Below are 22760 nucleotides of genomic sequence, written 5' to 3'. Positions count from 1 at the left end.
AACAAGTTAACCTCTTAAGTTCAAGTGAACTTTACTAATAACTTCATTGAAAATTTAATGAAATATAAAATTCAAAGAAATATGTTTCAGCGTAAAGATTTTCAAAACTTTCAACCAAAATATGCAGTGGAAACTTATCCTGCATTTAACCTACTCATAAAAGTGTTCTGTTTCTTCAAAAGCACACTACTGGTATACTCAGCAACTTTCTTTTTAACAAAAATTAATGTTTTTCAAACCAACTGGTATCTTGCAAGGAGGTGCACAATACGACTGCCATCTCCCACCCTCTAAAGGAGGGGCAGAGTCACATGACCTGCTCTCACCAATGGAGCGTGAGCGGAAGGGTGCTGGCTGAAGCTCTAAGAACCAGTCATGACTCCCCACGCTCATCCGTTACCTTTGTCAGGGCGACTGACAACAAGGCAGCCTGAGCCTCCTAGTAAGGACGCACCCCAGCAGACACACAAAGGACATCTAACATGTGTAAGAAACAAACTTTTGGTGTTTTAAGCCCCTGCAATATTAGGGTAATTACTTGCAGGATATCCTAGCCAACTCTGAATGATAAATGAAGCTGTGTTTTGAGTCACGTTACATCAGTAATGTGGGTTTTTCTTCTTTCCACCAAAGTCCTATGCGAGGGAAAAAAAATACAACTAATGGTATATTAAGATTCATTTCAATCTGTAACTAAAGTCAGTAACGTTAAATTGATCCTTTAGAAAGTGATCTTTTACAAAACATCTGATCTGCTCATTCCTAGCTCTAGTGGCAGACTAAAGCTTAACAATTAAAACTCAGTTTGCAAATCAAAAATTGACTTCTACTGCTAATAACATTTAAAGAACCGAAAAGACTTTTCAGCCTATTTATTGCACAGGTGAGTACTGTATTTACAAAAAGAATAAAGCTGATTATTTTTTAAGGTCAAACCCAACTTTCTGCACTGTGTTCAAGTTCTGGAGTGTGGAGGACACCACATTCACCGCCAGCAAGCTGTCACCACTCAGCTCATTCTCCCATCCGTCCCGCAGTCCCACCACCCACCGCAGGAGGCGTTCCTCCCTCTCCCTTTTCCGCCTTCTCCCCCCTCCCTCCCTTTCTTCTTCCCCTCCTCCCACCCCCCTCACGCAACAAATACTTCCTGAGAAGTACAAGGCATAAACAACAAGACAAGGTCCCCATCCTTATAAAGCTTGTATTTTAGTGTGAAGAGATGGAAATTAATCAAGTGGGCAAAGAAATAAAGAAAATATAAAGTTTATGATAAATTCAATGAAGGAATTAAACACTATCATATGATAGCAAGTAACTAAGGGGTCACTTTAGAGACCTAAGATCTGTTCCTGCTCCTCAGGTAAAAACAACAATGAAGACAAAACAAAACAGTAACCATAACAAAAAACCTCTCAACTTCACCAGAAACAGTAAGAGAATCTGATTTCAAACATGAGTTTACTAAAAATATGACACAAATTTATTCATTCATAACAGTGATCAAGGTACAGAGTCTATTAATTCTCACAAGATATCAATTTAAGCACAATTTAGGCTTTCTAAAAAAATCTGTCAATCAATAGTATTCTCTCGACCATACTTATAAACTGCTCTGATAAGAGATGGCTAGAATAACCAACAACTCAGAACATTATCACCACACAATAAATGCTGTGCAGCTGACTCTACATTTTAAATCTCTCTGCTATCCACCCATTTTTTCCCCACTGCCATAATAACCATAGTTGAGGTCACTAATACCCCCTACTCGCATTCTGCCTCAGTAGATGCTAACAGGTCTCCTTCACTCGACACTCCTCCAAGCTACTGTGCATAATGCAGGCAGGTTGATCTTTCTCGCAGGCAACTCTGAACAGTTTCCTGAGGGAAGGCCTTCTCCGGTTCTCTCTGCCCCCCAGATAAATCCAGACCATTGAACATGGCTCACAGATGTCCACATCGTCAGGTCTCTGCTTGCTTCATTACGACCTTTTCCTTCACATACCTCCTCCTCTCACCACCCTCCCTCCCTGCCACCAGGTCCCCTACTTCAAGCTTTCCACATCCCAGCCGCATATCAATGCTTCCAGTTCCCCAGATACCTCACACAATCTTTTAGCCCTTTCTATACTTTGCACATCTGTTTTCAAACTCTGACCCCTGCCTAGCCCACCCTCCACCCGCCTTCTGTAGGACTCAGCTTGGCCTTTATTTCCACCCTAAGGCTGCACACAGCCACCTCCACTTCCAGTTTAGGGCTTCCCTAGCCGTTCTCCGCAGTGCCCGCCTCCCCCGTCATCACTCCTTGTTCTACCTAACACAGCCTTTGTCCTTGCCACCCTCCACAGGTGACAAATTCTACAAGGAGTCAGACATCATCTCTCCTGATTACTATTGATTCTCCAGGACCTATGTCATTTGAGGTGCTTAATAAAAATAAACAGCTATTAAACTATGTTACAACTAAATGATCAACGTATAGTGGCTACAAATACATTGAAATTCATCTAATGGTCGAGTCACTCAGCAAAGGCACTTTAACTGTTTGCTTCACCATTCACTGTATTTATAAGTAAGTTTGAGGGACCAATAATATTACGCCAAAATGAATAAAATAACTTTCGACAGATTTTTGTGGTATAAACTTTACCAGTGCCCATAACAGACTACTAGACTACTATGGATTATTTATAAGGGCTTATAAAATTGAACTGAACTCAACCTGAATATCTGGTGTCAACATTGAAAGTTCTATTCCAAATAAAATTCTTCAGAAAGTGGCTGAAACCAGGCGATAATACTAGAAATCACTTGAAGTCTTAATTATAGTATTTGCCAACCCTAATATGGTAACAACTGATACGATTTAGTGATTTTCATTTCCAAAGTAGCTGGCTTTTTTTTTTTTTTTTTTTTTTTTCCCGGTATGCGGGCCTCTCACTGTTGTGACCTCTCCTGTTGCGGAGCGCAGGCTCCGGAAGCACAGGCTCAGTGGCCACGGCTCACAGGCCCAGCCGCTCTGCGGCACGTGGGATCTTCCCGGACCGGGCCACGAACCCGTGTCCCCTGCATCGGCAGGCGGATTCTCAACCACTGCGCCACCAGGGAAGCCCGTAGCTGGCTTTTATAACTTATTTTTTTCTTCATTTAGTCACGTAAGAAGTTACTTGACTCTTGAGCACACCATGACTGAGTCATTCAAGAGGGTACAGGTGCAACTGTGCACCCAACCAGACAAGAAATTTTCCAGATTACATGAGCAGGAGCCTCACCTCTTTATGAAATGCAGTCCTATGGTTCAAAAGAGCATTACCAGACCCACTGAACAAGGCGATATTTAAAAAGTAAACAGATCAAGCTGTGCAAGGTTACTCTTCAGACTTGATTTTTCTACAACCTCGTTTATCTAAATCTAACCCTTCCTATCAGACATCAAGCTGATCTGGATGAGTTCGCTTTGAAAGGATATTCTTGGGAGTTCCCTGGTGGTCTAGTGGTTGGGATTTGGCACTTTCACCACTGTGGCCCGGGTTCAATCCCTGGTCGGGGAACTGAGATCCTGCAAGCCACGCAGAGCAGCCCACACACACCCCCTCAAAAAAAAAAAAAAAAAAAAAAGGATATTCTTTGGCCTGAAGTAAAGAAGTCACATTGAAAAGCAAGTTAGTTTTGGACCTTCTTCCTGAAACCAAGAGGAAGGGAGAATAATTCCATTCTACCAATGATGTTTCGGGACCAATGAAGTTACTATGAATTCTGGGACACTGTGCAAAACTTCTGGAATGAGCTCTCACTACCTTTTGCTATTTAGCAAAACACACACGTCTCTAACTCTTCTATGTAGTCATCTCTCTGGTTAGTTTATAGACCTAAAGAAGGAAAAAGGAGAGGCTACTGGAGAGGCGTCCAAATCTACTCTGACTCAACTTCTTTTCTCTCACCCATGGTATAGTCCTTTCTTTGCTTTTTCCAGCTTCTTAATTCAGATCAGACCAACTTCTTACTACGGCCTGTTAAGTGATCTCCAGCAACTACCTCCAGGTTCAGTGTGCTAGCTAAAGGAGCTTCGGTAATTGCACGTGATGTACGTATACGTGTAGCACCAGAGTTCTTTATTCAACGAGCCAGTTGCTCACCTACGTCCCTGGATGGCCCAAGCATTGCAGAAGTTTTGTGGTAGGGGACTACAATTCCATTATTTCAACAGTCTCATATCTTCCAGACCCTTCCACTGCAAAGTTTTGAAACCCCTTTTTTTTGGCAGGGAGGGGGTATTCGGTAATACATATACAGGGTTCAAAATTCAGAAAGTACTAACAAGACATCTATTAACAGTATAGGGTCAGAAGGAGAAAAACAAATACCGTATGCTAACACATATATATGGAATCTAAGGGAAAAAAATGTCATGAAGAGACTAGGGGTAGGACAGGAATAAAACACAGACCTACTAGAGCATGGACTTGAGGATATGGGGACGGGGGAGGGTAAGCTGGGACAGAGTGAGAGAGTGGCATGGGCATATATACACTACCAAACGTAAAACAGATAGCTAGTGGGAAGCAGCCGCATAGCACAGGGAGATCAGCTCGGTGCTCTGTGACCACCTAGAGGGGTGGGATAGGGAGGGTGGGAGGGAGGGAGATGCAAGAGGAAAGAGATATGGGAACATGTGTATGTGTAACTGATTCACTTTGTTGTAAAGCAGAAACTAACACACCACTGTAAAGCAATTATACTCCAATAAAGATGTTAAAATAAATAGTATATGGTATGTATCCCCCTTCTTACTTCTGTCACGGGGTCAGCCATCCAGCTCCCAATTCAAAGGCAACCACAATTATTAGTTTCTTGTGGTTCCTTCCAAAGATATTTTATACATATAACAAGCATAAATATATACATTCTTTTTTACACAAATAAAAGTATACTGCTTCTGTCACTTAATATATCAGCACATACGGAACATTCAGATCCTTTTTAATGGCTATACGGTAGTTCAAGAAAATGGATGTATTTACACACACTGTAAGTATGTACTATACTTATTTAATTATCCCATCTTGATGGGCATTTCAGTTGTCTCATCTTCTGCTGTTACACACAATACTGCTATGAACATACTTGTGTATCTCCCACATGTGAACACATCCTGTAGTATAAATTCACTGTCAAATTATTCTGCATGGAGGCTTTTATCAACTTATACACCTACCAATAATATATGTGGGCCTATTTTCCTACAACCTAATAAAATTAGAAATTGTCAAAATTTTCAAGTCTGTCAAAATGTAGGTGGAAAATAGTATTTTAACTTGAATTTCTCTGTGTGGTTTAGCACATTTTGTCATTGTGCAGGAGCCATTTATATTTCCTTTGGTACAAATCATCTTTGAACATTTTTTGCCTGGGTGGTTCGTCTTTTTCATATTGATTTGTAAGAGTTCTTTATACACTAAGAACATTCCCCTTTTGTCACTAAATTAAGCTACAAACTTTCCCTCTGGTCTGCTGACTTCTGTATTGGCTTTACTTATGATGCTTTCATATTTTTAGCAGAAAAATTTAACTTTTTTTTTTTTAGCATTACCTTGACTTATTTTCTCAGTAATTTTTTTCTCAAATGGACAAGTAATTTTATCAGGAAAACAAATGTTTTTGCCAAAGTGAAAGAATTCCATTTTTATACAATATTATGTGTTTCCATTAAAAAAAAATCCATTAACAGAAAATATTTTCCTCAAATAGGATAATATTTTTTGTTGCTTTGTCTAGGACAGCTTTAAAAACTGGGGGGAAAAAGGTCCAAGTGAAAAAATTACCTAATAAGAGAAGCAGTTTACATGATCACAACACTGAATTACTGTCACAAGAAAAAAAAATGAAATAAATGTTTTAAATATCAAATATTGCATAACTTTGAAAACTTGCTTCAATTTTCTATCATTTATCATGCACTATAAGTAAATTTTCTAAATAGGATTATAGTCCTTTATCATAAGCCTCTAACAGTACTATGGTATTCATTTTATTATTATTATTTTTGCCGCTCCCCGTGGCACTCAGGATATTAGTTTCCCAACCAAGGATTGAACCCTTGCCTCCTGCAGTAGAAGTGCGGAGTCCTAACCACTGGACCTTCGGGGAACTCCCCACTCTGGTATTCATTTTAAAATGCCACTACAAAAATGTTCTTTTCTTTTTCTGTTTGCCTACTGTATACTTAAGCCATAGATAAATTTTTATTAAAAAGTCTACCATAGATATAAATGTAATAGTTATTTGACTTTGTCTGCTACTGTCGTTTTTATGTTCAAGAATAAAAGTCTATTCTAAAAATTGACCATAGAGGCACAGGGACAGATATAATAATGTTTTTTCCCTAAGAAGGGTATTTGAAAATTATTTCTTTTAAAAAAACAACAATGATTCTTATCATGTCCCTATACAAATTCCAGTAACTGCATGATTTAGCATTATTCTCTACTAATGGGATAAAAGAAACAGATTATGACATACAATGCAGGTATAAACTCTATTGAAGATACACTTAAGGTTCTTTTCATTAATATTTGGAAACATAAAGAAAATGTTAATTTGTGCACAAGATTATTTATTGGTATATGCTAAGTTCATTTAATTCTTCATCTTTATGAAAATGTTACATAAAAATACTTAAATAGCTCTACTTAAAACCACAATTTCAAAATGTTCTCTGAACATCAAAACAAACTCTGGTGAAATGTTTTCTTAGTCAAGAAATCTAGAACAAAATGCATGGTGGTAGAACAAATGGGAAAGGGTTGGCTATATTAGAGAAAGAAAAACCTCAAACAATGCGTATATAATTATTTCTTATTACTCATCCATATGTAATTATTATTTTTTCTTATGTTCATCACCATATTCTTTCTTTGAGAAGAAAAATATAGGTTGGTAATTTCAATGATATGACTACTACAAAACATTTCCCTCCCTTCACCACAAGCATCTAAAGTTGAGACAATTTTACATCAACCAAAATGAACATTATTAAAACAAAATGAAAGCACAAACAAAATCTTTTAGATGCAAAAAATCTTACCTATTTCAAACCTTGTATGGCTCTAAAAAACTATTACTTACTTGGACAAGACTGTAAAATCACCACTAAAAATCAATATTTTGAATTTTAACATAATTTGAAAAATATGTTAACATCTACAAGAGGTAATAAGATACTAAAAATGCTTTCTGACAGTTACTCTTAACCAGTATCTCTAATTGTATACTTTGTAAAACTGTACATTGTGTGTGTAATACCGTCTGATTTATTCATGTTCTTGCAATGCCTTCTACGCTTCCTTTAAATGGTGTGACTTGAGCCTCAATGTTCAACAATCACAAAGAAAATTCCTCTTATCATGTGACAAAACTGTTCTGGCTAGAAGTAAGTGTATTATTCCTTATATTAACAAAGATTTATCCACAGTCTGACAGAGCTAATGTTCCATGTCAGTGCTACTATTTCTCAGAATTTTCTCTAGCAAAACTACTTTGTAAAGCTAGATACAGAGAGGTACTAGTTCACAGGCCTTGGAATCACAGTGACCTGCATTTAATCTTAGATTCTACACTCCCAAGCGGTGTGACTTCAGCTACCTTACTTAGTATTTCTGAACCTCAGTTTCCAACTCTTCTGTAAACTAAGGCTAATAACATCTACCTTGTGACTTACCACTATCTCATTTAGAACAACGTATGTAAAGTGTTTATTTACCACAGTGCTTGAGACAAGGAACATAACAGAATAGACCAGAGTAATCAGTTGCCTCATGAAAATACCTTTGAATAGGCTAAAATAAGTATCAAAAACAATAATACAACTACAACAAGAAAGGAAAATCTTTTTCTCACTCTACTATTTCTGGAAAATAAATAACAAAAAAGGAAGTAAACACTCCCATAATAAAAAACTAAAATTATCTATAAAAGATGTCTGATTTTTCAACAAGCTTTGCTCTCCCATGCCACCACGTCCCAATGTTTCTCCTCACCTTCTTACACTCTGATTTAGAGGCAAGTCCTGGCTTATGTATAAATCAGGTTCTAAATGGTTATTCGTTAGTCATCTCTGCCATCTAGAACTTCATCTCCCCCTACATCTTTCCTTTCCCCCAGGCAGCTGAGTCCTTAGCTCTCTCTTTCTCATGGATTTAATTAGTTGAAGGCACCTCCATTAGAGCATTTACCTCTGTATTTTAATCACTTTCAAGTCTCCTTTACAATCATAAGTAGAGACTGTTTACGTGGATATCTCTAAGGGAAACTGCCATTAATTCATCTCCCCCACCCCCACCGACGCAGTACCTTGTTCATATTAGCAAATTTTCACTGCTTCCTTGGGATGGATATCTAGATGTAGAATTAGCAGACTGGAGAATATCAATGTTATCAAATTATTTTCAGAAAGTGTAAACAAACATATACTCCTATTTAATTTGTCTTTTAGTTGCTGACATCTAGCCCAATAACTATTATTTGGAAAAATTATATGAAATATTATTTAAAAGGTAAAATATATCCACCACAGTAACAAGGATATAAATAAGTCTAAAAATACTTAAATATTCATGATGAAATACTCATGACAGAACTGAGTCAAGGTTCTGGATAACCCAGATGTTTAACCTTTTGAGGAAATGCGAGATTGTTTTCCAAAGTGGTTGCACCATTTTACACTCCCACCAACAGTGTTATGAGGGCTCCAATTTCTCTACATCTTCATCAATATTTGTTATTATCTGACTTTCTTATTACAGCCATTCTAGTGGTTGTGAGGTGATATCTCATTGTGGTTTTGATTTGCCTTTCCCTGATGACTAATGATTTTGGGCACCCATGCATCTGCTTACTGGCAACTGGATATTTTCTTTCAGAAATGTCTGTTTAGGTTCTTTGCCCATTTTTATATAGGTTTGTCTTTATTATTAAGTTTTAAGTGTTCTGTAAGTACTTTAAATACAAGTGCTTCATTGGATATATGATTTGCAAATATTTTTTCCCATTCTGTGGTTTGTCTTTTCAATTTCTTGTTAGTATCCTTTGAAGCAAAGTTTTAAATTTTGACAAAGATCAATTTATCTATTTTTTTCTTTTATTGCTTATGCTTTTGGTGTCAAATCTAAGACACCAATGCCACATGCAAGGTCATGAAGATGTACCCCTATGTTTTCTTCTAAGAGTTTTGTTGCTCTATTTACATCATTTATCCATTTGGGGTTAATTTTTTTTTTTTTTTTTGTGGCTGTGTTGGCTCTTAGTTGCACCATGCAGGATCTTCAATGAAGCATGCGGGATCTTTCGTTGCGGTACGCAGGCTTCTCCCTAGCTGTGGCATGCGGGTTTTCTCTTCTTTAGTTGTGGCGTGCGGGCTCCAGAGCACGTGGACTCTTTAGTTTGTGGCACACGGGCTCTCTTGTTGAGGTGCATGAGCTCAGTAGTTGTGGCGCACGGGTTCAGCTGCCCCGTGGCATGTAGGATCTTAGTCGCCCAACCAGGGATTGAACTCGCATCCCCCGCATTGGAAGGTGGATTCTTTACCACTGGACCACCAGGGAAGTCCCTTGGGTTAATTTTTTTATATTAACTCACTACGAGGCAGGGACCCAACTTCATTCTTCTACATATGGATACCCAATTGTTCCAGCACCATTTGTTGAAAAGATTATTCTTTCCCCACTGAATTACTTTGGCACCTTTGTCAAAAATCACTTGACCACACATTTATGGATTTGCTTCTGGATTCTCATTTTAATTCTATTGATCTGTATGTTTCTTTATGCAAATACTACACTGTCTTGATTTCAAGACAATTTTGTAATAAGTTTTGAAAGGGGGAACTAAGTTCTCCAACTTTGTTCTTTTTTTCAAGATTATTTTGGCTATTCTGCATTCCTGACATTTCTATTTGAACATTAATAGTATCACCTTGTCAATTTCTGACAAAAATAAAGCTTGGATTCTGATAGGAATTACACTGAATCTGCAGACCAATTTGGGAAGTACTGCCATCTTACTATCTAGTCATCTAACTCATGAATATGAAATGTTCTCTATTTATTTGGATCTTATTTTTCAATAGTTTGTAGTTTTCACAGTATAGGTTTTGCATTTCTTTTGTTAAATGTACTCCTAAGAATTTTATTTTTTTGATGTTCTTGTTAATGAAATGGTTTTCATAATTTTATTTTTGGATGGTTCACTGAAAGTGCATAGAAATACACTTGATTTTTATATATTTATTTTGTATCCTGTACCCTTGCTAAATTTGTTTACTATTTGTAGTAGTTTCTTAATGGGTTTCATAGAATTTTCGACATACAACAACATATACTCAAACAGAGATTTTTTAAAATAATATTCAGCAATTATAGTTGGTTTGCTGCTGTTCCAGAAGTGAATCTTTGCCATTTAACTTTTTTTTTTTTTTAATTTATTTTTGGCTGTATTGGGTCTTCGTTGCTGCGCACAGGCTTTCTCTCTAGCTGCTGCGAGCAGGGGTTACTCTTTGTTGCGGTGCGCAGGTTTCTCATTGCGGTGGCTTCTCTTGTTGCGGTGCATGGGCTCTAGGCGTGCGGGCTTCCGTGGTTGTAGCACACGGGCTCAGGAGTTGTGGCTCGCGGGCTCTAGAGTGCAGGCTCATTAGTTGTGGCGCACGGACTTAGATGCTCCGCGGCATGTGGGATCTTCCAGGGCCAGGGATTGAACCCGTGTCCCCTGCATTGGCAGGCGGATTCTTAACCACTGCATCATCAGGGAAGTCCCGCCACTTAACTTCTAATATAAATTTTATCGATACAAAACTTACTTGAAGTTGAAAGAATGAAAGGATTATGACTGTAATTTAAAATGGTAGCAAAGTTTTATGCCTATCAAAAAGTTAGTTTTTGACCTTTCTATAAGAAGCAAAAAAAAAAAAAAAAAAAAACTGAAAGTTTTTTAAAAACCAAAGTATTATTTTCCTTGACCTTAATACTAAATGTTATTTTAGATCATTTAGATTTTTCTTTATAACCATTAGCACAAAATTACATTGATATGCCAAAATTCAATAGTCTAAATAAGAAGCAATTTACAAGGTCCATAGAAAAATGTCTGTTAGTGGATCACTGTAACAAAGAATATCTAATTCAATATCGAGGATCATATGTAACTTTTTTCTAGTTTATTAGTAGTTAACATGAAATATTGGCCAAAAGATTTTTTTCAGTGCATGTACAGTGCTCATTTTTTCATCCTTGGGAAGGCCAAATTCCTAAGTTAATTTTCTTCACATCAAGAGTACTCTGACATTTTTCTTCAAAGTGAATTGTCTTCAATATGAATACAGTCCATCATCTTTAAGATAAACACATTAATCTTTTCTTTTATCCTGAACTATTTTGAGCAGTTTTGTGTTATGCAGAATAAAAGAGAAGTGGAAAACATCTTGGGAATCCAGAAGGGAATCATGAAAATATTATAGATAAAAAGTCAATTTGTATTTTACATTTATGAGTCTATCATCTAAATAAGATACATAATATTTCAAATTTTTATTTACCAGATCGTATACTTCTTAATTCTGCTATTCATTCTGACACTTGTATTCAGTTAGAATAAAAACCTAAAACACACAAAATACTTTATCTTCTACTGCTTCTTCACTGCTTTCTTTATTTCCCGAAATTTTCATCCTCCCTACTTAAAAATTTTTTTCACTAAAATACTAATTTGCATTGGTTTGTATCAAATTTGTAATGAATTCTGACAAAAGGTGTCAGAATTTTCTTCCTTTTAAAGGCTAAATAATATTTCATTTAATGTATATAACATATTTTATTTACCCATTCACTTGTCACTGGACCCTTTGGTTGCTTCCATCTCTTGGCTATTGTGAATAAGGCTGCTAAACATGACTGTGCAAATATCTCTTCAAGACTCTGCTTTCAATTTTTTGGATAAACACCTAGCAGTGGAATTGCTGGATCATATGATAGTTCCACTTTTAATTTTTTTGAAGAACCACAATACTGTCTTCCACAGCAGCTGCACCAAGAGTGCCCAAGGGTTCCAGTTTCTCTCCTTCTCAACAGCACTTATTATTTTCTGGAGTTTTTTTTTTTTTTCCTTCTTTTTTTTAATGGTGGCCATCCTAACTGCTGTGAGTTATCTCCAATTATAGTTTTGACTTGTGTTTCCTTAATGATCAGCAATGTTGAGCATCTTTTCATGTGCTTGTTGGTCATCTGTATATCTTCTCCAAATAGACATTTGGAGAAATGTCTATTCAAGTCCGTTGCCCATTTTTAAATCAGGTTGTTTCTTTGGCTGTTGAGTTCTTTATATATTCTGAATAATATGGAAATATATCACATATATGCAAACATTTTCTCCCATTCCATGGATTGCCTTTTCACTCGTTGACTTTGATGCACAAAAGTTTTAAATTTTTATGTAATCTAACTTATCTATTTTTCTTCTTTTGACTATGCTTTTGATGTCACACCCAAGAAATTATCATCAAATCCAACATCATGAGGTTTTTCCCCTATTTTCTTCTAACAGTTTTACAGCTTTAGCTTTTACATTTAGGTCTTTAATACATTTTGAGTTAATTTTGCATGAGGTGTAAGGTAAGGGTCCAACTTCATTCTTTTGCATGTGGATATCCACTTTTCCCGGTACTATTTGTTGAATAGACTGTCCTTTCCTTATGGAACGGTCTTGGCACTTCTGTCAAAAATCACTTGATTATAGGGACTTCCCTGGTGGCACAGTGGTTAAGAATCCACCTGCCAATGCAGGGGACAAGGGTGTGAGTGAGCCCTGGTCTGGCAAGATCCCACATGTCACAGAGCAACTAAGCCTGTGTGCCACAGCTACTGAGCCTGCGCTCTAGAGCTGGTGCTCTACAACAAAAGAAGCCACCACAATGAGAAGCCCTCGCACCGCAACAAAGAGTAGCCCCTGCTCACCGCAACTAGAGAAAAGCCCGCACACAGCAACAAAAACCCAATGCAGCCAAACATAATAAATAAGTAAATAAATAAATTTATTTTTAAAAAATCACTCGATTATATATCCAAGGGTTTATTTCTGGCTCTCAATTCTATTCTGTTGGTCTATGTGTCTGTCTTACTAGTGTACCACAGTTTTGATTACTGCAGTTTTGTAATAAATTTTGAAATCAGCAAGTGTGAGCTCTCCAACTTTGTTCTTCTTTTTCAAAATTGTTTTAACTATTTGGGGTCCCTTGAGATTCCATATGAATTTCTGGATTTTTCTTCTATTTCTGCAAAAAATCAGTTGGGATTTTGATAGGGATGACATTGAATCTGTAGATCGCTTTGGATAATATTAACATTTATAGCAACATTAAGTCTTCCAATCCACGAATATGAGATGGCTTTCCATTTACTTGTGTCCTCTTTAATTTCTTTCAGCAACGTTTTGTTGTTTCCAGTGTACAAGTCTTTGTCCTCTATGTCTTAAGTTTATTCCTAAGTAATCTTATTCTTTTTGGTGCTATTGTAAATTGAACTGTTTTTGCTTTGTGTATTTTTAAATCTTACATAAATGGTATCATTAAGTATATATATTTTTCACAATTTTCTTTTTCACTCTGATTATGGTACATGAAATGTTTCACTATTATTATGGCACACTGAAGTGTAACAACATGTACAAGAAAGACACATGATACCTTCAGGACAGCTGTCACTGCTAGGGAGGAAGAGGCAGATGGGATGATGTAAAGAAGAGATTTAGCTGTATCTAGGGGTGTTTTTCTGTTTTCTGACCTATATAGCAGATTTGTACATTTGCTATATTTTCCTCACTTGAAATACCTTATAATTTTTTTAAAGTTTTTAATAAAAGAACTTTAGAAAACGTGAACACATTACTGTGAGGTAAACAAATATGTACTACCTCTTGGGTCATTAACCTGGACTGTCACCTCTAGGCTGATTTTCTACTGATGTGGCAGAGGGTGACACTATTCAGCTTGTCTCCTTTCATAATACTGATGTCAAATGAAGCTCAGTCCAAATACAGTTAGGAAAAAGCGATATACTATCAGTAATACTCCATCTTTATTAGGTTTGATGCTTCTGATAGTAGCTAAGCCCACACATACAGGAAGTAGTTTTTGATACTATATATCAAGGTGGATATTTTCCAGGGAAAATTTTAATGCATTAATTTTGATGTGTTTTTTAAATAAACCTACTTTCTTCATGAGCTAAAAAGTAAAACAGGGGGTAATTCTACAGCAAAAATTCAAAAGACACCACTTGAGCTGTCAAGCCAATGGTCTCTAGCTTTCCAACAGGGAAACTGAAACAAGCACAAAGAAATAACAGCTCTAAGAAGTAATCTGGGCAGTTTCCTTACTAAGGCAAAGGCACTGCTTAGAGAAACATTGTATCAGACTAAGAATAACACTTCACTGGTGACTCAGTACAGAACTGAAAATTATGCTAAAGTCTACATTTTTGTAGAGTTAACCTTCCCTGAGGAAAATGCTACACTATTTTTTTACTATTCAATGCATGTAATTTGTTACTCAACCTGAGGTACAGTTAAGTGTCCACTTACAAAGCTACTTTTTAAAATAACCCGATAGAAAGGAGGAACATAAACAATCACATAAATTCATACAAAATATATCATAAGACCACTGTTTAACTCTATCATAGTTTTCGTTTTAAGACAGTTGAGCGAAATATCTTTTAGTAACAAATGCTTTAGCAATTTTGGCATACAGAATAAATCACAAAATTTAAAGACAACCAAGGAGACCACCCTTAATTCAGGAATTAATCTCATTTACTTGTGACTCTGACAATCACACAGAATGTCACCTTCTCCAGTGTAACAGCCTCATACTCACTTAGCACATGGCAGGCATGTAATAAGTATTTGCTGAATAAATGAATTCTCATTAATTCTTTTTTTTTTTTTTTTCTTGCGGTATGTGGACCTCTCACGTTGCGGAGCACAGGCTCTGGACACGCAGGCTCAGTGGCCACGGCTCATGGGCCCAGCCGCTCCGCCGCACGTGGGATCCTCCCGGACCGGGGCACGAACCCGCGTCCCCTGCATCGGCAGGCAGACTCTCAACCACTGCGCCACCAGGGAAGCCCTAATTCTTGATGCAGTATTCTCTATCTGGGATCCAGAATCTGCCATATACTTCAAGCCTCTCGGGGTGCTGTTTCAATGAAATTATATTATTTTGATTTTCATATCCTGTTTAAATCTTTTGATGAAAGTCATTTTCCTCCCAATAAAATGACATTTCAATGCAACTTAGCCATGAGAGGAGAAATGTAGATTAATATTCATTATACTAACTTATATACTACATATAATGAACATATAATATTCATTATACTAACTATATAACTATATGGCAGCTTCTGTGGGTTCAGGCTCAAAGTAAAAAAGGACCCAAGTTATAATAGTAACTCTTGGGAATTCCCTGGCAGTCCAGTGGTTAGGACTCGGCACTTTCACTTCTGGGGCCCAGTTCAATCCCTGCAGGGAACTAATATCCTACAAGCCGTGTGGACTAGATAGATAGATAAAAAAACAGTAACTCTTCATGGTATTTGTCTGGCAATCTTAAACCATAGAATTTAAACATGTCATTCACACCACAGAAGATCAATCTTAAACTCAAGCAGTTCTGTCATGGATACTATCCAAGGCGTTTAAGTTATTCTAAACAAAAGGAATGTCACTGTCAGGTAAATTTAGCCTAAAGAATGTCTCACAACATGAAATCTAAGAAAATGTTATATGAGGCTTCAGATTACTTGTTTTAAAAGAAACAGCTATCATGCATTTGGAATTATCATTAAAGATGCTCTTCTCTATAACAAAGGCAAAAAAGTATTACTTTTCAATAACAGAAGAAAAATGAATCAGGTGTCAGGAAGTGGGTTTAGAATGTGGCTAAGTCTGGGAATACATTTCCTCTTTAACATAAGAGACAAAAATTTCCATTTACATTCAGCTTCCTAAAGAAGATGAAACAGATACATAGCTATGTCGTAGATTCAAATGATGAGACTCATGGAACATGTTAAAAATTGTTTTAAATATTCATAGGTAATTTCAAGATTATCAAAAATTAAAAAAATAAAACTCACAGAGAATGTTGGCCCACTGTTGGATGCTACAACAGTATAAACTTCATCATGCAATTTTACTGAGAGCTCCCAGTCGGCCACTTGTGGTTTTACAATAGGCACTCTGAAGTAGAAAGAAAAGAAAAAGAGTTAATAATTTTATATTATTCTCTCAGTAAACTGAGTTTCCTTTGACATTAAGTGTGCAGAGTAAAACCACCAAACCCTGCATTTCAGAACATTTTATTTCACAAGGTTCTATCTTTGGAAAAAAGCTTTAAGATGGAAACTAGAGAGATTAAAACCAAAAAAGAACACATAAACACACACACACACACATACCCACACACACACCAAAGACAACAGCAGTCATTCTGAAATAATTGTGGTACCATCACCTCGTCTATGAATTTGAGCTGCTTAATTTTGACAGTCCTTCAAAAATTAACCTTCTTTAAGCAATGTTAATTTCTTTTCAATATTTGGTCATTGTTCAAGACTTTTTGAAACCTTACAATGCTAATCTTTTCTTTTTTCCAGGTTGAGTTATAATTCATATGCAAAAAACTGCACATGTATACAATTTGATGAATTTGGACATATTTATTCACTCATGTGACCATCACCACAATCAAGGTAAGAAACATATCCATCACCTCCAAAAGTTTCCTTGTGTCCAATTGTTTTGTTTGAATTTCTTGTTTGTTTGTTTGTCTGGGTGAAAAAACAACATCAGTGATGCTAATCTTAACACACAGGTCTTTTTCTGTGAATGATCAATATTACGTGCTCCAGAAAAACTGGGACAAGAAGCCAGAGACAAAACACGTTTTGGGGATACAAATGTTTCTCCCCAATCTTTAAAGTAACAAAATTTTAATGATTTCTGAATTAACCTAATTTAAGTATGGCATATTTACATTATTTATAGTTGTGAAGTAATATTGACTAAGCACTAAACATGCAGTATCAAGACTCTGGCTTAATTCTTAGTTCTAAAAACAATGTTGCAGGCTACGTTTCAATTTAACACTCCCCTGAATTTCAAAGGAGTCTCTGTGTAGTCAATAAAAAAAAAAAGTCATAGTCAAAAAAATTATGATTAGAATCAAATCACCTCTAGTCACGATGTCCAATGGAGGATGATTAATAAGTTTAGGTGACTATTTGTATTCAGCACACTACGTACTGAATTATTTTAAGATGAAGAAAATGTTTTTAATACTACACAGATAAAAATTAAAGTTAAAAAAATGCATAAACAAATCAAGACTAATGCACACTGTGGGCCTGGAAAGATTCTTTTTTGGCAATTTGAAGAGGAGTGTTTCAGAGGACAGAGCTTCACGCGTGAGAACAACAGGGGAGGAGAGAGGAGGGAGAGGAGGAGTGGGGGGGAGAGAGAGAGAGAGAGAGAGAGAGAAGGCATATGGGGCAGAGAGGAGGGAAAGGAGGAGGGTGGCTCTGCGATCCAGCTTGGCCTCTGTTGGCATCTTGTCCACAGGGCATTTGTTTGTTCATGTTTGTCTCCCCCATTGGCCTGTGAGCTCCTAAAAGCACAAGATCATGCCTTATTTTACATCGCCAAACCTCAGCACAGGCTGGGGAGAAAGGGCTGAGGGGAAAGTGGGCAAGAAGCAGTGGAGCAGCCACTCGGTGCCAAGCCCCTCACAGGAGAGGCTGTGCCTCCCCAGGGGCGCATCGGGGGCCACTGAAGGAGCGAGCCTCGAGCTCCCAGGCCCCCCCGGGGCTACCGGGACTGTGTGGGTGGCCTCACTATGCTCACTTGGTTCAACCTCAAATGAGGTGAACAGCCCATCCTCTCAGGAGGGCTGCAGTGAGAGAGACAGCCTCACGGCTAGAGTGCCGTGCAGCCTGGCTTTCCCGACTCTGCTACCCTCGATAATCAGATCACTCCCCTGCTCAGGACGGTTCCGTGGTTTTCTGTTTTACATCAGGTTAAACCTTAATCAATCAACCTATCATTCAAGTTTCTTAAAAAATAAGTTCCCACTCTTTGCATTTCATTTTATTTCTGATTATTCTCTGACTTGTATATCCGGCTGGGCCAAGGCCTAAAAGTCCTTCACAAACCAAACTGAGCCAAGCGGACACGAGCGGGGGAACCAAGCACAGTGGCTACAAGCTCAGGCGCCAGTGACTTGCCGAAGTTGGCAGAAACCCCGCTCCGTCATTAATCAGCTCTGAGCTCGAGCAAAAGTCTGTTTCCTCATGTATAAAATTAAGATAGAACAGCGTCTGCATCACAGTGATGTACTGAGGATAAAATTAAATAATACATATAAGTGTTCATTTTTATTATGATGATTAGCCCCAACTCTAGGCCTATACTCTTGTTTTCCCCCATAACTGAAATCCCATTAAGGAAACTTTAGATTCCTTCTCTCTGCTTCTCAAACTAACAGATTTTTCAAAAAGAATATTTATCTTCCTCACCTAATTATAGTACAAACTTCAGTGATCTCCCTTCTACTTAACCTCTAGTATACGCTTAATACTCTTCACAATTCAGTGGCCCAATAAGTCTTTCAAGTAAATGTGGAGCCCAATTTCCCAAGAGGCTTCTTGGGAAGTCGTTGATCCTGACATCCTGTTCGAAAGCAGAACACATTTTCCCACAGAAAGCAATCTTACAGATGGTGGCGAGATGTAGTCGCCACTCTTTGGAACCTAACTACTATTTATTTTTCCACTGTTTTATTTTGATCCACATCTGTTTCATATGTGTTAGAACCTGCCCCCAAGAGGACCTGTAGAGAGAGCACAGGCTCTTGAGTTGAAATGCTGAGGTCTAATCTCAGCCCATTCTCTTACTAGCATTGTACCAGGAGCTCATTCAATCCTTTTGAACCAAAATTTCCACACCTGTAAAATAAGGATCAGAGCAGCGTTGGTGAGATAACGGGAAAGCTGCTGCTGCTTCTGAGCATCCGACTCCTGAAGCAGCACTTTTCTAGCCATATAGAAAGAGGCTTCTCTGTGAAAGCAAGACCTTGAGACACCAAGAAAAGGGGGACAAACTGTGGAATCTCTTCTTTTTTTCTTGCGGTACACGGGCCTCTCGCTGTTGTGGCCTCTCCAATTGCGGAGCACAGGCTCAGCGGCCATGGCTCACGGGCCCAGCCGCTCTGCAGCATGTGGGATCTTCCCGGACCGGGGCACGAACCCGCGTCCCCTGCAACGGCAGGCAGACTCTCAACCACTGCGCCACCAGGGAAGCCCTGGAATCTCTTTACATGAGTTCACTCTTCTACAAACAAAGTTTGCTAAGATTCCTTCTGGCTTTACATAAGTTTGAAAGTAGTTTGTTTTGTTTTGTTTTTGAATAAAATGGATGGGGTTGGGCATATATGCTCAATATAAATATCAGTAAGCTCTACAATAGAAATAAACTATAACTATAAATAAATATAATACATATCAACCTGAAAGTATATGTGCTCTATTTCTGCAAAATTATTGAAACCGGATTAACAAGAATTACTTTGAAACAATGAAATTAACTCCACCAGCAAAAATATGTCTATAATGATAATAATTACCTGAAGTTATATTTTAAATTTTAAAAAAGAATTATATTTCTTCACTAAATCCAAAATAGTCTCAAAGAAGATTTTATGAACAACTCTCTGAAAGGTGGGGAGGGGCGGGAGTCTTGGGAGCTTTACTCAACTCACTGTAGTAATGATATACAGAAAACAGCCCCCTCTACTGAAGTGTCTGTCTAGTGAAAGAGACTGCCATCCGATCAAAAATTTCATCTATGTGACTTATTAGTTAACTGGAAAGCTGATACCATTTAAGCTACCACTTCAAAAACAAACAAACCAACCAGTAAAAAGGAATTCACATAAACAGCTACTCACAAAGCAAATCAAATAACAGCTCTTACCCAGACCTGTCCACTTTGATTATCATCAGTCAGCCAAAATGAATATGCTCAATTAAACTAAATTTTTCTACATTTTATGGTAAAAAGCTGTCAGCTGACTGTCACAAATGTTAATGCTAATACATTTAAACTATTGGAATCTTTTACTCAAAAAGGTGCAAGGAATACTAACTCAAGTATGTTGCTATTGCATGTCATTTGTTAAAGCAGATTTTGTGTAAACATAAACAGCATCTTTAGTTATCAAGGATTATAAGCATCTCAAAACCATAGTATCAGACACTCAGAAATGCTGGTTTACAATTGTGCCATTACCTATTTAGGAGTGAAATACTGAGTTAAAACAATGTTAGTGGTCAAAGAATCATTAAGCAATCCTTCATCATAACTTTCACAGTGGGTGGTCTGTAAAATGATCAAGAATAATATGCTGCATTCCATGGCTGCAGAGGTCAGCTTCTGCATACAAATCTTTGCAGGAAGAAAAAGGCCTTCAGAAAAGTGGGCCATTCATCTGCACCAAGTTCAGAGAATTTCCAGCACGGTGAAAAGATATGTTATGCAAGCACATAGATGTATTCAGTGGGGGTAGACAGAACCAGCTACATGGAGACTACAAAGGAGCCCTCCCATGGCTCATGAATAAGTCGAGGAAATGATCAGAAAAAAAAGGAGAGAGATGTTTAGACAGATGGCCCACTTAAAATGCCTGAGACAGGGCATAAGCAATTTTAATGAAACTTTAGATCTAGCATATGAATTGTGTCTTATTTCCTCCAGAAAAAAAAAAAAAAAAAAAAAAAACCAACCCAAAGAAGACAAAAATTCAACAATTCACTGAAAACCCCACTTTTAGCAAGTTGGGATGGAGGAAGAGTTTTATTAATGTGATAAATTCACATAAAATTCTTCACAGAGCCATCAGCTATCAAAATGAATATACAAAGCATGGAATGAACAGATTAAAAGAATTTTAAACAGAAGTCTACTGCCAAACCAAACAAAAATCTAAGCCTTATTATGTGAGAACTTACAACACTTCAACATTAAAGTTCATCACTGCAGAAGAAAGATAAAAGCAGCATTTTCAGAGAACCTCTTCAAAGCTAGAACTTGTCATAGTGGAGGAACAGACTTCTGACTGTATGCAGTTTAAAATGTGTACATTAGAATGTAGAAGACTGTGCAGAAGAATGTGTATCACAAAATAGTGCTAGAAAGAGTTAAGGAACATTACCAAGTGTGGAGTCTTAGCATTACACAAATGACACCTGAATCCACAAATGGACAGTATGACTTATAATCTTAAAGACATTTTAATATTATGCAAACCCGATTTTCTTCTTCTGCCAATAAGGGTTTATGGTTCTCAATTTGAACTTTGGGCACAACTAGTGAAGAAAGGCAATGATGGTGGTGATTAAGCATCACCCCTGCAGGCGCTAGTGTCCGACTGATTGATCACTAACCACAAAAGCTACATGACCTTTACAAGTTACTATACTCCTTGTACCTCAGTTTCCTTATCAGTAAGACAAAGGCAGTAAGAATACTTAATTCACATGTTGATTAAATGAAATAAAAGGTATAAAATGGTTAGACTGGTGCTTGGCACATAAAGGCTAAATAAGAGACACTATCATCATTATCATAATTTGGTGCTATAATATCCAAAGTCCGCCTCTATTATTTCAACAACCTGTTATTCAATATTAACATACAATTTATATACAGTGAAATTAAAAAACCTTAAGCTCCATCATTTATCTTCCCCACAACAGTTCAAAAATAGTGTCACATAAACAAACTTCAAAAATATGCACTCTCGGGCTTCCCTGGTGGCGCAGTGGTTGGGAGTCCGCCTGCCGATGCAGGGGACACGGGTTCATGCCCCGGTCCGGGAGGGTCCCGCGTGCCGCGGAGCGGCTGGGCCCGTGAGCCGTGGCCGCTGAGCCTGCGCGTCCGGAGCCTGTGCTCCGCAGCGGGACAGGCCGCAGCGGTGAGAAGCCCGCGTGCAGGAAAAAAAAAAAAAAAAAAAGCACTCCCGTGTGTGGTTCTTGCCCACTATAATTCTTCTGAGGTTCATTCACATTGAATCATTCATTCTTTTTCAATTGCGGAGTAGGGCTCTACTGTATAACACAAGCATAGTAAAATGCGTTCACCCTGTTGTTGATCGGCATTTGGGTTGTTTCCAGTTTGGGACTCTTATGAACAAAGCCGCTATAAACATTCTTTGCACAAGTCTTTTCTGAGGACTTACGTTTTCATTTCTTGTGAGTAAAAAAAATCTAAGAGTGGAAATTCTACGGTGCACGTATGTTTAATTTTACAAAAACTGCCGAACCGTTTTCCAAAGTATTAAAACGTACCGATACTCACACGTCAGCAATGGAGTGTTTGCTCCACAGCCGTGCCACCCTTTGCTGGCGCTCGTCTTTCTACTTCTAGCCAGACTGGAGGCTGAGAGACCACAACTCTTCATAGTTTAATATTCATTTCCCTTAGGACTAGTAATGTTGAACACCTACACATCAGTGCTTATTGGCCACTTGTATTCAAGTTTTTGCCCATTTTGTATTAGGATGTTGGCCTTAATTACTGATTTGCAGGAGTTCTTTACTTCAGATAGAAAGCCTTTGTCAGATTTATGTATTATTAATATGTTCTCCCCCTCTGTGGCTTAT

The 22760-nt window shown here is 37.6% G+C and overlaps 1 protein-coding gene across 6 annotated transcripts in view; it reads right to left on the bottom strand.

Moving 5' to 3' along the window:
• PCCA (propionyl-CoA carboxylase subunit alpha) overlaps positions 1-22760 on the bottom strand; it is a 369338-nt gene that overhangs the window by 125371 nt on the left and 221207 nt on the right. For all 6 annotated transcript variants that reach the window (XM_067016618.1, XM_067016615.1, XM_067016616.1 and 3 more), the window contains one exon: positions 16182-16284. In XM_067016618.1, the coding sequence (XP_066872719.1) occupies positions 16182-16284 (103 nt within the window). The remainder of the gene's footprint in view (positions 1-16181; positions 16285-22760) is intronic.

Source organism: Kogia breviceps, chromosome 16 (assembly GCF_026419965.1).
Source record: "Kogia breviceps isolate mKogBre1 chromosome 16, mKogBre1 haplotype 1, whole genome shotgun sequence".
NCBI lineage: Eukaryota > Metazoa > Chordata > Mammalia > Artiodactyla > Physeteridae > Kogia > Kogia breviceps.
Note: the sequence above shows the minus strand (reverse complement) of the source record. Positions and strands in the feature narration are given on the sequence as shown.